Source organism: Anser anser (genome assembly GCF_964211835.1).
Source record: "Anser anser genome assembly, chromosome: 1".
NCBI classification, from domain to species: domain Eukaryota; kingdom Metazoa; phylum Chordata; class Aves; order Anseriformes; family Anatidae; genus Anser; species Anser anser.
In genome coordinates this window covers 121,195,446-121,211,633 of record NC_139720.1, presented here as the reverse complement: position 1 = coordinate 121,211,633, position 16,188 = coordinate 121,195,446, and the positions used below count along the sequence as shown (strand labels likewise).

Below are 16,188 nucleotides of genomic sequence, written 5' to 3'. Positions count from 1 at the left end.
GCCAGAAGTTTCAAAACAGAATGTTGTCAGCTACCTCTGTTTTTCTGTTTCTTTTCCCTCTGCATCCAGTGCAAAGCTGTCATAGTTTTGTTTTCTATTTTCAAAGATGGATTCCATGTGTGAAATGAAATTCCCTAGGTTTTATCCTTTGAAGGAAGGGAAACTGTTGATTTACAGTGTTATCTACTCTTCAGTGATTCTACTTTTAAGAGTGTTTTGGCTGTAGCTTGTTCTACTTCAAGAATGCCCGCAAGAGGAGTTGGTGAGAAGTACTTAGAGCATGGGCAGTTCATCCCCATGCACGGCTGCACGCTGGCTTCCTGGTGTTGCCAAATCCTCCTTCTCATCACTCTCCGTGATTGCTGAGGCATGTGGAAAGCAAGCTGGTTCTTCAGGCCTAGAGGGGAGTCAGAAGGATTGTGTGGGAAATAAAGAAGCTATCTTTTTTTTTTAAGAGACTTTTAAAAATTAATTTTGTGTTGTTTATACTACGTACTTACACAGTAAGAGGTGCCGTTGCGTTCGTCTGTGGTGCTATTAGAAACCAAAATTGCAGTAGGAGCAGTCGTAGAGTTGTATGCACTGAATCTCTGGCAGCATTATGAATAATGTAATTTGTGTGGCGCATGCACATACCACATGTATTCAACTGAAAGCGTAGGAATGACTGGTATATTGGAGTTTAATCTTCAAATATTTAATCTTTTTCGAAAGGAAGATGACTGTCTAATGACTTATAACAAAGTACACACATCACAGAGACTTACCAGAATTAAATTAATGTGAAGTAGGTGAGCCTAATTGTGGTAGTATCTTCATTGCTGAAAAATGCTACCACGTCTAAGTTACGAGAAAGGAAAAGTATAGTGACCTGTCTTTGTAGACTTGCTGCAAATGCTATTTTAGTGTTCAAATAAGATGATTAAAGAAAAAAAAGTAGCAAACTGATTCTTAGAAAGTCATAGATAAATCATTGTTTAAACCACTTGGTTTCTGTCTTTCTGCAGACAGTGAGAGTTTGTCTTCTTACCATACTGGAGGTCCCAGGCTAGCTGTAAATGAAGCAGTGCAGAAATGGTAGGATAGGTCAGGAAGGCAGCATGAGTGGGTTAGTATGGCCGTGCACTGAATAAAGATCCCCTATTGCTAGCAGTGAGAGGCCAAGAACGGTGTTGAGTTGGCATGACCTTTATGCTTCCTTGACCTGAAATACCTGGAAAATTTCTGCACCGTTCACTGCAGATATACCTTTTGAGTAAATCAGTCTACTGGATTTTGCTATGTGCAAAATCAGTGCAATATTCAGTTGCTATGTGTTACTGTAGAAATCATTTGGTCAGGGAATTTGACAGAGAAATTGATTTTTTTCCCTCCAGGAAAGGATCAGAAGATTACTTACAGCTCTCTTCTTTGAACAGAAAACTAAGGAAAGCAAAGAATACCTTTGTCATAACTGGTTGCCTTTTGGGGTTATTTGATTTGATTCATCAAATAGTGGGTTTTGTGTATGATTTAAGAAAATAGAGAGACTACTACTACTACATCCCCAAAAGAGTTGCTATTTCATGGCTGACATTTCTGGAGTGAAGGCAGCAAGTCTGCTTCAAAGTTGCTTAAGAAAACAGATGGAATTAAACTTTGATAAAGGCAGCTGTTCTGGTGTGTATGACTAGGTAATATTCAGAAATATTTATGTCATCAAAAACTTCTGGCTGTTCTGGCTGTGATGCCCTCAGGCAGTTGCAGATACCTTTTTTGATGTTCGCAAGCAGGTTTTGTTTGTTCTTTGTCATCTTAGTTTAAGAAATTACTTGAGCTGAGCATATGCCTGTCTGTTCTGAGCACTCTTCTCAGGCACAGGCTTCAGTCTTGTTTAAGCCTACATGAACATGATGTGGAACTGGGGTCCATCATGTTTATGAAGTAGCAATAACTACTGAAATTGTAGTCCCAAATGCTCATAATAGCGAACAAAACTAGCAAAGGCCTTTTATCATATTAAATAAAGGGGAACACTTTGAAAAAAGATTTTTGTTTCTTAAACATGCATTTTCTTTGAACAGTTTTACCATGAGGTTTTGGGTATCTATTTCAGTAGTGACCTTTCTTGTCTTTCCTTTTATTCAGTGTTCTTAGCAGAGAACAAAGCCAATTCTGTGTTAAAAAGATATCCAAGAGCCAACAAATTTTTGGAAGAATTAAAGCAAGGTGATATAGAACATGAATGCAGAGAAGAAATCTGTACCTATGAAGAAGCAAGAGAAGCTTTTGAAAATGAAGAAAAGACGGTATGTATTGATGTGCATTTGTAGATGGGTGAGGTGTTTTGATATTAATTTTGGGGTGTGCTGAGTGTTTGTATGTTTTCTAACATTACACTAGATCTGTTTTTTTCATTTTGACACAGTTCTTTAAGCAAATAAGGTCTACAGTGGAGATGGCTAGATTCCACAGCAATAAATTTTGAATCTTTCATCCAAATTAAACTGAATTTGAAAGGGACAGAATTCTGAAAGATAATTATGCTCTTAAAAAAAATGTGAACATTGGCAGCTGAGAAGAAAAGGAACATGAATAAATACCCCCACTTGAGGAAATGTGGACAAATCTGTCATTATGTAGTTTGGCAGCACTACTCACCCAAATAGCATGTGTACTGGTTTTTGTATCATCACACACTTAAGTCTGACCTACATATCACAAATGCTGTTGTCTTGCTCGGATGAAATGATGGCATTGGGACTATTACAGGGAATATATAGAAGCAGAGGTCGCAAGTGTTCACTTACCTTGCCCCTTAATTTATTTATGGAGTATGTTCATATGAAATGAGCATGTGAATCAAAAAGCGTTCCATTTAAAATAGGCTTTTATATCCCATGTGCCAGTGTAGCTGGCCAAAGTGTTCAGTGGCCAGATTATTCACAGTCTTAAAAATAAGCAAAGATAAATGTCTTTCTTGAAGGTAACTTCTGCAGGCCCCCAGAGTGTATTGTTAAGCAGCAGTGGTCTAAAATATGGAAAGAATAACAATTTCAGTGCTGCTGTGCGTTATGCAAGGGCAGTGATATATTAACTTGACTGGAATGAAGCAGATACTGCCCACACAGAATTGTTGTGTAAGTCTGTTGGCTTCTCTAATTAAAAGAAGATTGTGGGCCAATGGCTCTGGATGCAATAGCTGCACGTTATACCCAACATATCTTAAATTGCCTCCCAACTAATAAGAACAGTATGTAAGCTTTTGATGGTGTCATCTGACATATTTAATGCAAAAGTCAAGGATTTTTTTTTCTAATTCAGGACAGACCAGATTAAAGTTTATCCTCAAATTCAGCCCCAATTTCAAAGTGAAAAACAGGTGCTAGAAAATGTGACTCAAAACTTCTCTTCGAAAAAAAAGTTTCCATCTCTCATGTTTTTGCACAGGGAAATTGTGCAGGCAAGGCTAGTGAGCAGAGTGGCACAGGGAGCATTATGAACTTCTTTCAGAATTTACCCAAGTGATGTGTCCTAATCTTCACTGGCTATGATCTACGTTTAAAAAAAAAAAAAAAGAAAAAAAAAAAGGTTATTGTAAAGACCTAATGGACACTTCACGTTCTTGGCATCTTTTTGTTGGTGGTCATACATGGAAAGGTGGAAAAGGCTGGAATTAAAACTTTATTAAAATGATGCAGTAAGGATGTATGGTGTCTTTGAAAATGCTCTTCTTTCCAAAGCTTTAAAGTGCATGCACAGACGTGTTTTTTGCCTCTCAAACTTGACTTGGTGTGGCTATTCCTAATGATAGCTCATTGTGTAATTAACAATAGTGTGTACAATGACGCAACTTGTATAAAATCTAACACAGTATCACTAATAGCCTAAACATGTTCATCAGTGTTAGGTCAAACTGGTGGCCAGCACTGGGACAGGCTCCCCAGGACAGTGGTCACAGCACTGACCCTGCTGGAGTTCAAGGAGCATTTGGGCAACGCTCTTAGACATACGGTTTAATTTTAGGTAATCTTGTGTGAAGCCAGGAGTTGGACTTGATGATCCTTGTGGGTCCCTTCCAACTCAAGATATCCTATAATTGTGTTGCCTCTCACTTCAGCTTGTTTTCCACTACTAAATGTTGAGGAACATGCTGTGTTTCGGTAGATACCCTTTCCCTTGCAGAAGTATTTGAGAAATACTAGAGTAGAAATAGTTACACTTCCTGTTGTGCTACAACCTTTGTCACAGTGCAGAGGGAATTTCCAATGAGGTCCTGATCCATTATCCATTTCTACTACTGTATCCTTTTTGTTTAGTTGCTTAATTTTGTTGTTGGTACCTCCTTAGGGTTCCAGACTCCACTAAAGTGCAGTCATGCCTGACGAGCATCGTTTACTTAGGCTTTATTTGGTCCTTTATCTCACAGTTGAATCCATCCTTACAGCCATTTAATAAGACTTGATTTCTGGGGAAGTTGGTACAGTAGAATGAGGTCGTAACATAGTATGTTTGTAATAACAGACATGCAATGATTTCATAGTATAGATAAATCGGAATTCAAAAAGAATATGTAGCTTATTTATCTCATGGTACTTTGTTTCATATAATCACCCTTTTGTATTTTTTTTAATCTTGTCCACTTGGTTCTTTGTTTTTCTGCAGTCTTCTGAGGAGGTGGGCTACGTCTGATTTTGTAATATTAAAATACCAAGCAGTCCCCTCAAGTTATTTTTGATGCATTGGTTTTCTTGGAAGTTAGCATTGTGTACGTTAAGTATACAGGCAGCTGTCATGAACGTATTGAATGCCTTTAATATTGTGCAGCGTTGGGGACAATATCTTCAGAAGTATTATGTAAAATGATAAAATTAGTGATAAAGATTATACTACCAGGATAGTAAAGGCTAGAGCTGACAGGAAAGAATTTGCAGAAATGTGTGGTACTGATGGGGGGGTGGAATAGAAAATGAAATTCAATGTTGACAACTGTAATGCATACTGGGGAAAAGGGAACATTCCTTATACATATATATGTTTGCCTTGTGAACAAGATCCAAATTTATAAATCATCGGTGAAAAGTTGGCTTAATAATGCCCGGCAGTCAAACAAAAACCTGAAAGTTAAGAATCCTAGTAAAGGCATAGAGAACAAAATGGAGAATGTAATTACACAACTGTGCACCTGCATCTTGAACATATCATGTGCAGCTCTGACCTCACTATCTCTTATAAAGCAAATAAGTAGCTGGGGAAGTTCCAGGGGACCAGAGAGATGACTAAAGAGATGAAAATACTTGTATAACAAGAATATATTGGAAATAGTTGAACCAGGGAACATGTGGTAGATGTCTGTAAGGAGTATGAAGATTGAACAGAGGTGAGTCGTTTGACGTTTTTCTGACAGGAGAGATAAAAAGGGCCTCAAAGGAGACGAGAAGATTCAGATTCAGAGCAAATAGAACCATATCTTCTCACCATGGGTAGTGGATCCATGGACTGCTTTGCCACAAAATGTCATGGATGCTAAAAGCTTACATAGCTTCAGAAAAGGAGGATATATAAGAGTAAAATAATATTGGTAAATCAATCTGGGACCGTTGAATGAAAGGGATCAGCTTTGGCTGAGGGAAGTTTCTGAAGTACAAAGACGTGAAAGCTGGGAGAGTATCACCGCCTGGCTATGTTTACGCTCTGTGGCAATCTGTGATGATTGTTGTCAGAAGATAATGGGTTACGTGAACCCTGCACCTGATCTAAAGCTATTTATATGTAGAAGCTGTATCATACAGATAGCACTGTATGTGGTCACTAGTCCGTAGTCAAAGGTTGTTGGGAAGCTTAAAGATTTGCAGAAAGGTTACTGTGCAAAATACCTGGGAGTGACTGAAGCATTGATATTCATTTCAATTCCATTAACTTGTTTTTTTTAAACGATACTGCATGAAGATTTAAAAAAAAAAAAGTCACATCTTTGTAAGGGTTCTGTGTTTCCCACAAACTTTATTTTAAATATTGCAGAAGTTGCAAGATCCTCTGTGTAACTCTTATCTAGGAAAACAACTCAAACAAAATAAAAATCACTAGAAAGCTTCGAAAGCAACTCAAAACTTGGCACCATCTAAATGATCTAAAATGATGTGATCAAGTAAGGCTTCTAGCATCACTCTGTATCTAATTGTGAATGCTGGATAAATACCCAGAAGAGAAGATGTGAATTCTTTCCTGTCATCTGAAATTGAGGGCAGACCAGAAGAACACAGGGTAGTAGGTACTCTCACTTCCCGTTATTGCTTTGTTCATATCCTTTACCTACTGAATGCTAGACGCTCTTCTGATTGGCATATTATTAGTCCAACTTTAAAAACAAGTCAGACAACGGACCAAGAGTCATTTGACGTTGACAGTGCTGCCAAATGTAGTAAAGGCCTCTGCTGAAATACACAGCAGTGTGTAAGACTCTTAACTTTCATGTGGACCCCTTGTTTAATTCAGTGTTCAGATCCAGTTGACTGAAGTTGACTCTGTTCTGAATAGATAAAAGTAGTGAAGTATTAGACATACAAGGGAAAACAAACCTGACAGCTTGTCTGTAAACGTTTATTTATGATGTCTTTGAGGATTCTTTTTATTTCAGACTAGGTATGCTAAAGCAGTAAGAAATATGCAGAAAAGTAGTTCTTGGTGGTAACTTATACTAGATGTTGTTAAGTCTTTTCCATTGCAGTTATCTGATTCTGTGGCCTACTTATCTTAGTTTTTCAGCCCAGCTATGCAGTGCTTGAGGGTAAATGATTGCTGGAGTGTCCTTTTCATAAATCACGAGTTCATAGTTTTCTCAAGTAGAAAGACAATCCTCTTTTGTTTTCTTGGTTTGAGAGACCAACTGCTATGGAAGGGATGTTTGTGCTGTAAGAGTTCCAACTTTCAAATTACCCTTTAACTTCTGTATGAGTTCTACAGCTACCTCCTGGGATTTCATTATTTCCTTCTCTTCTTTTTTCATAGCAGATTGTACCAACTCCCACACTGTGCAAGTTCATCCGAGTTCCCCCTAGTTTTGTTTGGTGATGAGCATTATTTGACTCTGACCAGGTAGCTTGTCGTGTTTGTGTGCCGTCACTTTACCATGCAGCACAGCTGTGGGATGACAGAGCAGAGGGGGAGCTGCTTGGCAGCTGAGTAGCTCGAAGCTGAAGTATTAGTTTCCTGCACTTCCCATAAATTCTGGAACTAGCAGTCTTTGTGGTTCGCTTTGATATTTGGCTTGCAAAACTGCAAGCTGGAAACCTCGGGTTTAATACACTAGCAAGTTCTTTTTTAAAGGGGAAAATTAAAAGAAAACATTTTTCATAGTGACTAAACAAGCGTTTCATAGCAGTTTTTCACCTGTGAGGAACTTTATTCCTTTGTCTCTGTAATACAGCCGCAGACCTGAAACACTGCAGTTTTCGGCACACGAGCGCGTGTCCAAAGTGCCTTGGAATTTCCTTTGCCTCACTTGTAAATGAAAGTGGACACTAAACTACTTTCATCCTTAAGGCAATTTAAATTCTTACATTAAGCTCTTTATGCACCTCTCTGGTCACACCATTAAGTTGACCACCCCCCATCATGCCACCCCCCTGCCATGTAACCTGTTCTGAACTGCCTGCCTGCCACTCTGGTGACAAGAGTGACAAGGAGCAATGCTGGTATTTCAGCTTCATGAACAAGGTACAGAGACATTTCTCCAGCAGATAACGCTGAGCTAGAAGTAATGTGGAAACATTACTAAAATACCCATCAGAGCTTACTACCCTTACACTGGAAAGGGTGCATTTCCTCTACAGTGTCCAACATAACAAAGGCAAAAACTGATATATTTTTTTTCAATTTTCATCAAAACTACTTTTCTCTTTAAAAAGATGCACCCTTGCACAGTGTATTTGCTGACTTCCAGTAAATCTTTGCAGTTTTTGCTTCAGAAATAAACATTGTATATCATTCCTTTGTTGCCACTGAGGTATTAGAGCGGTGAAGTGGGAACCTTGGTTTCCAGTACAGACAATAGTGGTTAATAACGCTAATCAATCTTTTTTCTGCTTTTTTAGTTGAGAACATATTTATTATTTATTCAATTTAAGATCTAGTTTGCTTTATTCAAACCAGCTGGAAAGGTAATAGGTAACAGATCTTCCTAATTGCCTATTGATTTGGTGGGGAAAGATGGAGTGTTTGGTTTTGTTTATTTTCCTTCCTATCATGCAGAGAACCCTAGGCCTCAGTTGTGCAGCTAATTTCATTTTTTTTAACGTTAGTTTTTTTTTCCATAAGCTTTTCCAAAGTCAGCACAATTGCTCTGGGATTCACTGTGGAGCAGTGCATCCAGGCCCTTGTAGAGAGGTGTTTAGAGGGGTTAGTCCTTCTTCCAAGACTTGCTTACTGTGTTTGAAGTGAATGCTGCCTGACTTAGCTGAGATGATTTAAACCAGGGTTCGTATCAGAAGGGCGCTGCGATGACTTGCTTGTGATGTCAAGCCCTGAAAATTAGGAAAAACACGTGATTCTGGATTGCTCTGGAATAAGACTTTTTTTGGACCTTGCACTGACTGTAAGGGTAAGAACAACGTAATGTATTGCGTTTAAAAAACAAACAAATGTGATAGCCGGTTTTTTGTTTGTTTGTTTTTTTCAGGCACACGACATTGTTCTTAACCTTAGTATATTCTTTGTATATTTTTAGAGTCATTGTGAGCATGTGTTTTACCCATGTTGTCCAGGTCCCAGCTTCGCACAGGGCAAGCTTAGCCTCCACGCTAAAGAGGCCAGACTGCTTCTGGACTCAGGCTGAGATCAATTTGGTGCCAATATTTATGTAATGCTGCTCATGTGGCAGCAGTCCTGAACGAAGGGGGGGATAGATCTGATTTGTCTGTGCACAAAGTCAGTCTGCAACCTGAATTTACTAATAACTGAGAAATGGCTATGTCATTTTTCCTGGTGAGTATTTTTTAAATACTTACGTGCAGTATGTGTGTTATTTAAAGTAGATGCTAGCGTGAATATGAAGAGGTCAGGTCTCTGCATTTTTAAAGGAAGCTAAAAAGCTCAGGATTTCTGTCAGGGTTTGGTTTTTTTTTTTTTTTTGTTAAATTATACATTGCTATAAAACACAGTGGAAGTATGTGGAAGTATTTCTTAATAGAGATCACACATTACAGACAAGGATGACTACTTTTTTGAGGCAGGATGTTTTCTTTGTACTAGCTTTGCACAGCATTCACTCTAGAGAATTATTGGATGGTGATGTGATCGTTGTACTCCTGCTTTTGCATATTAATAATACAGCAAAAAGTATTTAAAGTAGAAGTATCCCCCTTCATCTTTGTTTTCCCTTGTTTGTATCTTCACTTTTCACTGTTCCATGTATCTGTAGTTGTGTTGTCAAAGTTTCTAGAGTATAATAAGTAAGCCGTGTAATATTCTCACATTGATGAAGCTATATTTAACTATAAAGAGAGGATTTGAAGCAACTCAGAATATGCTGACAATTGCTTTATGAGCCAGAGGATGGGAGAAGGTCTGATTTATGAAATGACAGTTCAAAATAGTTGTGCTTTGCTAAATTGGTCTGACATTCTGGAACAATATTTCCCTGTCAAATTGTATCAGTGCATTATAATTAAAAAATAAATAATAACTTTGAGCTTGAGTGATGCTGAAAAATTCTGATCCACCACATAGCTGATGTGCATGCAGATTAGATTTCTTGCTTATTCCTGCCTGTGCTACAGGTTTTTAAATATTAAGTGCCAATACAGGATTGTTACAAGTAGCAAGGAATTGGTGAAATAAAAAAAAAATAAAAAATAAAGCCTTTTGTATCACTAAACACATCAAAAGAAAATTTGAAAATTTATTTTGTGTGCTTATTCATACCAGTTCTCATTTTGACCATCAGTATTTGAAATGCCATTTTTCCTCATTCATTCGCAACTGATTGATTAAAGTGTTTGTTTTGTTCTTTTGTTTTTAACTGTCTTATCGTTACTGACATATCCCGTCTTGCTCTTCTAGAAGGAGTTCTGGAAAGTCTACAAAAATGGACTTCAGGGAGAAAGTAACACAGGACATAGCTGGTATTCATTTTACCTTGCATTTCCATTAATCATTGGCCTTTTTGTTATCCTCATTGTCATTTTTGTCATATGGAGATGCCTGTTTAAAAAGAAAACACGTAGACAGTCGGTGTACGTGCGTAGGGGAGCCCACGAAGCGATGGGTGATGGTGCTGTGTCTGACGGCAGAGGTTCGCTTCCGCAGCCTCTCAGCATTGTTCATTCCCCACAGGAGGAAATGTATGAAGTCAGTGGGCTCTCTCCTGGAGGTCTGAGCTATACGGATGCACAGTCAGACTCAATATCCACAAGGCTGTCAAACTGTGATCCTCCTCCTTCCTATGAGGAAGCCACTGGTGAAATCAGTATGAGAAGAAGTGAAACTGAACAACATTTAGATCCACCCCCACAATACGAAGACATTGTGAATTCCAGTTCAGCCACTGCAATTGCACTATCTCCTGTTATCACCAGTACTAAGTAAAACAGGAAAAATGCTATGGACTTTAAAAAAAAAAAAAATACTAATCATCTTGTAGCACTTTATCTTGGCTTATTATGCATTTCTGTAATTTAATGGACCTGTATAATGAACTTCCTTTTTTGTTTAAGAATCACTTGTTTTTTGGGTCTTGGATTTCTTTTTCCCCTATAGCGGGTCTTAAACGATAAGGAACCTGTATTGAGAGTGTAAGTGCATGTACAAATGTGGTGCTCTGTCGTACTTCTCAAAAGTATCTTTCCTTTGAGGGATGTCACTTGTTTTATTCCAAATGCTGTCCACATTCCCCACGAGGTTTGTGGAATCCCCTTCCCTTCTTGATGCAGAATCTCAGAATTGCCTGCGATGGGGAATTGTTAAGCAATGTTTTAGAAACTTATTTACACCAAAGGGGACTAATTTTTCAGTATTGTCTCTTGTCTGGTCATTTCCTTTTTCTCACTTGGATTTTTACGTGCTGCATCCTATCTTGGGCCTTTGGATGGCCAAGAGCAGTATGCCTTTGTTTTCAAACCAGTATATTAGAGTATGCTGGCTTAAAAGCAATAATTTCAGAGCCCTAGCAGAGGGAGGTGCATTCTAAAGCTTTTGCTTTTACAATTCATGTTTAGAAGCTAATAATTGAAGACAGTAATTAGTGAATTTAAGAGTACTTTTTTTGTGTGTTTTGCTTTTCCTTTCAGTTTTCCTATCTGGTTTTTATTCCTGTGCTCTAGGGATGAGAAGTGTGCATATTACAACTTTACAATTTGAAAATTCATGCAACACTAAAGAATGAAATGCTGAAGATTGGATAAAATCCTGCTTATTTGGAAGTATATACCAAAACTAGCATAGTCTTCTCTGGGACCAGGATTTTATCCATTATCCATAAACGTATGAACCCAAAGGTATTACTCTTCCTTTTTAAATGGAAAAAGGAAAAGCATTTGGTGTGTGGCTTTTTTTCCCCAACAATAAGATCCCCTTCCTAAAATCCTGATAATATTTTGCCTCTTGCATACTTAGATGTACCATGTGTGCATCTTGTATTAGGGGCTATAGAAATCTGTTGCAGGCATTTTTGATACCTCTTCAACAGCTTTGAAGTATTTATTGCTGATTTCACATTTGCTCATTCAAGTAAGGTGCTGGGAAGCATGGTAATCTAGGCTGGCTCCAGAAACTGTGTCGCCAGCATGGCTCAGCTATCTCCATATGTGAGCTGTAGAGCCTACCTGATGTCGGGCCAAACCATGAGGACCCACTGTGTTGCATTTCTAAGAACACAACGCAGACATACACCCAAGTGTTAGTTTGGAGTGACTTTTTGAGGCTGAAGAGATGTGTATTTCTGTCAGGCTTGATGCAAGTTAGAGGCTTCTATAGAATTTCAACCAAGTGGTTTAGATACTGTTGATGATTCAGCTGATGCAAGCTGTAGTGTGGTGGTTCTTTTTTCCTGCTTAATTTAAGAGTTGATAATTCAGTTTAGCTTATCAACATTCATTTCAATTTTTTCTTCTCACACCAACGTAACATGGCATTAACTTCAGTATTGTTGTTTTCTACTAATCGGTTAGCACCAACTAAAATGTATTTAGCCCTGAAAGATTACTGGGTTATGTTGGTTTTCTTGAAACAAAAAACTGAAGCAGTATTTTCTTCCAAATGAAACACCAGTGCCATCCATTTCAAACCACCGCTAATGTCCTCAGTTAATTTCTGAGATGCATGCTGGCATCTACTATCTCATGGCACCTTGGCCCATCTTTTATCCAAGGAAGTTTACAGAAAATTGCCAGAAAGAAGTGTATGATCATACATGGATGTGCTTATACACACTTCTGTAAGAATTTGATACAGTGGATTGACAAATGAAGTTAGGATCCTGTGATTAATTTTATATTCTCATTTTTGGCAAAGAGTAGGCTACCTAAATTGTCTGCTGGGGTTCTTCAGTTGCAAAGACAAATTTATTGGAGTTAATGGATGGAACTCCAGGCCAAAGTGTAGTAAAAAAGATGAGACTTATTTATATTTATTATTTATGACAGATATTGGGCAGATGATTACAACATATTTTGGGCATTTGTGGTAAGAATTGCCTGGATCTTGTTTTTAGACTGTCTGAGCTTTTCTTTTGAAGTGGTTTTATCTCTGGTGTAAGGACCTAAATTGCCACTTGTAGAAGTTAAAGATCCTTTTATACTGAGCAACAGTTATACTGCCTTTAGCCAGACATTACCAAAACAAAGTGCCTCATCTCAGCAGGAGCCACCTCAAAGAGCTGGTATCAATGTCCATGCCATATTGGCATCTTCTGTGCCTGCCAGCACAGCTGGCAGTTTTAGCAGTAACTTTTCTGTTTGGATATATGACTTTCATGTAGGAAATGCATGGAGATCACCAATTTCACATTAGGTCATTCAGCAGCTGTCTACCCCTGAACATGGGCAGTCTGGTTTAGAGATGAGCCACCTTTTTTTTTTTGTTGTCGTTGTTGGTCTGTATTCCACTACCAGTTTTAATGGCTTTCACACTTCAGTTTCTTAAGTAGAATATGTTGCTGCATTCTGGAGATACTTTTACGTGCAATGCAAACATGTTTGTCTTCCCAAAAAAAAACGACCACAACCAAATATCAAAAATGATCTGTGACTAGAATTTATTGGGCCATGCCTTTTCTGCATCCATGCGCGTGAGTATGAATGCTATTTTGGGCTATAAATTTAAGTCTTGGCGAATAAACTTTCGTAAATAAACAAATAAAATCTGCATGTGCCAGTTATCCAAATGTATTTCCTCTGAGACATGAACAGCTTTCTTCTTGTTGGAACAATGTCAAATTACCAAATATTTTGTTTTTCTTTGTGAAATGTGGGAAAGTAATTCAGATTTGTGGCTGGCTTTTTTGATCTGATTGAAGAATAAAATTTCTTTTGTAGTGGGTTTTTATACAGCTTTGTTTTCCAGGGCACTTGCTGAATATTGTTATCTTGTAATTGCATTATTATGCAATAAACATTATAAATTTCTCGTACTTCTCTGAAGGTTTTCCAAGTCTGAATGCAGTACTGCTTTGACTGATGACTTGAACAGTCAGGATACTGCTTTTCCCACTTTTGAATGTAACACTAAATTTCATCTTGTATTAGGACTCAGATGATTTACCCACTAAAACTATCTTATATTTAAGTGTCACTCTTTAAGAAATTATGGAAATTAATTGTGCTTAGATGATGATTAGCATTAGTGGAGGTTGTTCTGTCTTCACTGGGTGTAAATAACCTCTGATTACAGTATTGAGTATTTTAAAGGGATTTGGTTTACATTAAATTATCGTATTTAAACATTCTTGCCTATGTTTGTAGAAAATTTTTTGTAACATTTGTTTTTGGATATGCTAAATAAAAATTTTTAAATGCCTCTAGTGCTTCAAAATATCAATTCTACACAACTGTAGTATTAACTGTATTTAAGTGGTGCTCTTTCAATTTCCATTGATTGTTAAATGTGCTTTATCAGTTGCAGTGAATCAATTTTTTTCTTTTGATAATTTAAAATATAAATTCTGGTTCTGGGTAGATGGATAAAAAATAGACTTTTGAAAGAATATCAAGATGTGTGAATTTGGTTATTTTCCATTAAAGAAAATTATTTGTTGTCGCTATAATTAAATAAAAATCACAAGCAGAGAGGGAAGGCAGAAATTATTCTTTGTTACAACTAAGGGAAACAGTACACTAGAAAAAACTGTAGTCAAGATGACTTAATTTCAACGGTGGCTTCAGCCGTTTGAAAGAATGAGTGCAGAATTTTGCATCAGCTCTGTGATTCATTCTGCAATGATTGAATGAAGCTTTAATAGCAATAAAAAGACCTTTTATAGTGATATGTGCTAGAAACTAAAGATATCCATTCCAGCTGAGAAACTTTGTGTCATCCTTTCTCACTCAGCTGCTGGTAAATAGGATACGTCCCTGTTATTTTTCACTAGTTTACTATATGACTGCAGTCTGCTGAAGAGGTAAGTGAAGCATTACAGAAGGCATGTCATAAACACAAGTGCAGTTTTACACCAGTCATTTAAAAAAAAGCGCAAACAGTCACAAAAGTGCAAAAAGAGGAACTGTGTGCAACTTCCCAAGCTGTCATATGCATAGTGTAGCACTTCACTTTCTTTGTTGGTATGTTTTTATTCGCAGAGCTCAGAACAATGTCGCTGGAACAGAGCACTGTTTGCAGTTAAGTGACATTTGCTGTGCATGTACACGTCCAGAGTCCTGACCACACATCCATCAGCACTGGCTAACATGTTTGCACATGGCTCAATGCGTGTTTGCCTCTGCCTGCCTGGCTTCTAGCTATTGAAATGTGGAGGATATAATGCTGAACTGGTATCATAAATCTTGGTGTCTATAAAAACCAAGTCATCACTCTAGGTTACTGGTGATGAATGTTCATTGTTTGTTTCGTATGCCTTGAACACTGTTCCCTGTTGTTCTAAATCACACTGATAGATTCCTTTTTATCTTTGTATAATGTGAACCGTGTAAATATTTCCTAGTGCTGCCTCCTGATTTTTAAGAAAAGCCACGTTAGCTGAAAGCAGGGAGGTGACACCTGCACTACTTCATTGCTTGCTGCACATGCATTTGATTGATTTGCTACAGGGTAATTGAACTTTGAGCTTTGCCAAAAAGTTGAACTACACTTTTCTTCTTGCAGTAAGAGCTCAGTAATTGTATTTTTGACTTGGTGATGGGTTATTGAATGCTAAATAACAAGTCACTGCAAGAAAGTCCTCATCTGTATTCTCTTGATTATATTATATTATGTAGCATTTGCTTTCCATTTAACTCTCTCAATGTTAGTAGGTGTTCTTTCCCTATCCTGTTTCAGTATGTTATGCCATATAAACACACCAACTACTGTGCTGTTTCCCCCTGTCTTAGTTCTTGTTGTTTCTAAGAAAAAAACTTTTAGTATGACCTGCTGTTTCCTTCTCCAGCTGGAAGCTTTGTACATACCTGCACAGCTCCTTGAGCTGGTTGAGAAGGTTAAAACAAGAAGGAAACATACTCAGAAAATTTATTCAGATACTCCCAGTAATGAAATCTCTGCATAAGGAGTAGTCTGTACCAGGCTCTCTCCCTGACCTTTCAGTGGCGTAGGATGTTTTCCCACAGAACAGACCCTGGACCAATTTCATAGGTCAGAGACTCTGGATTTTATTTTTTTTTTCTTTATTTTCTTATTCAGTTGCCACCGCTGACACAATGACAGCTCTTTGCTGTGCACAAGGATTGCCTTGTTTAGTCAACGACTGCTTGTTGCAAGGTCTGTATACGTGAGAGCTTGGGACCCAGTCTTGTCTCCTTTCATGCCTTGCTCATATACCTTGCTGGCTTGGTCACACCTCATGCAGCATTTCAGTGCTGGACAAACGTAAATGAGGGGTTGAATGCATGGATTTGTGGCCGGATACGGGCATCAGTCTGCTGTTACACAGTGTGAGGCACAGGCTGTTATCTGTGACCTTCTAACTGCAGTTGAAGCAGTCACCACAGATGGGTCATTTCCAAGATCAAAACCACTGCAGACAGCATTTCTTGCCAGGATTTT

General features: G+C 38.0%; 1 protein-coding gene across 2 annotated transcripts in view; it reads left to right on the top strand.

Annotated features, from left to right (window-relative positions):
• The window catches only part of PRRG1 (proline rich and Gla domain 1), a 32,719-nt gene extending 18,730 nt beyond the window's left edge, over window positions 1-13,989 (top strand). For both annotated transcript variants that reach the window (XM_083825917.1, XM_083825918.1), the window contains 2 exons: window positions 2,128-2,288; window positions 10,039-13,989. In XM_083825917.1, the coding sequence (XP_083682043.1) occupies window positions 2,128-2,288; window positions 10,039-10,563 (686 nt within the window). In that variant the 3' untranslated portion in view covers window positions 10,564-13,989. The remainder of the gene's footprint in view (window positions 1-2,127; window positions 2,289-10,038) is intronic.
• The last annotated feature ends 2,199 nt before the right edge of the window (window positions 13,990-16,188 follow it).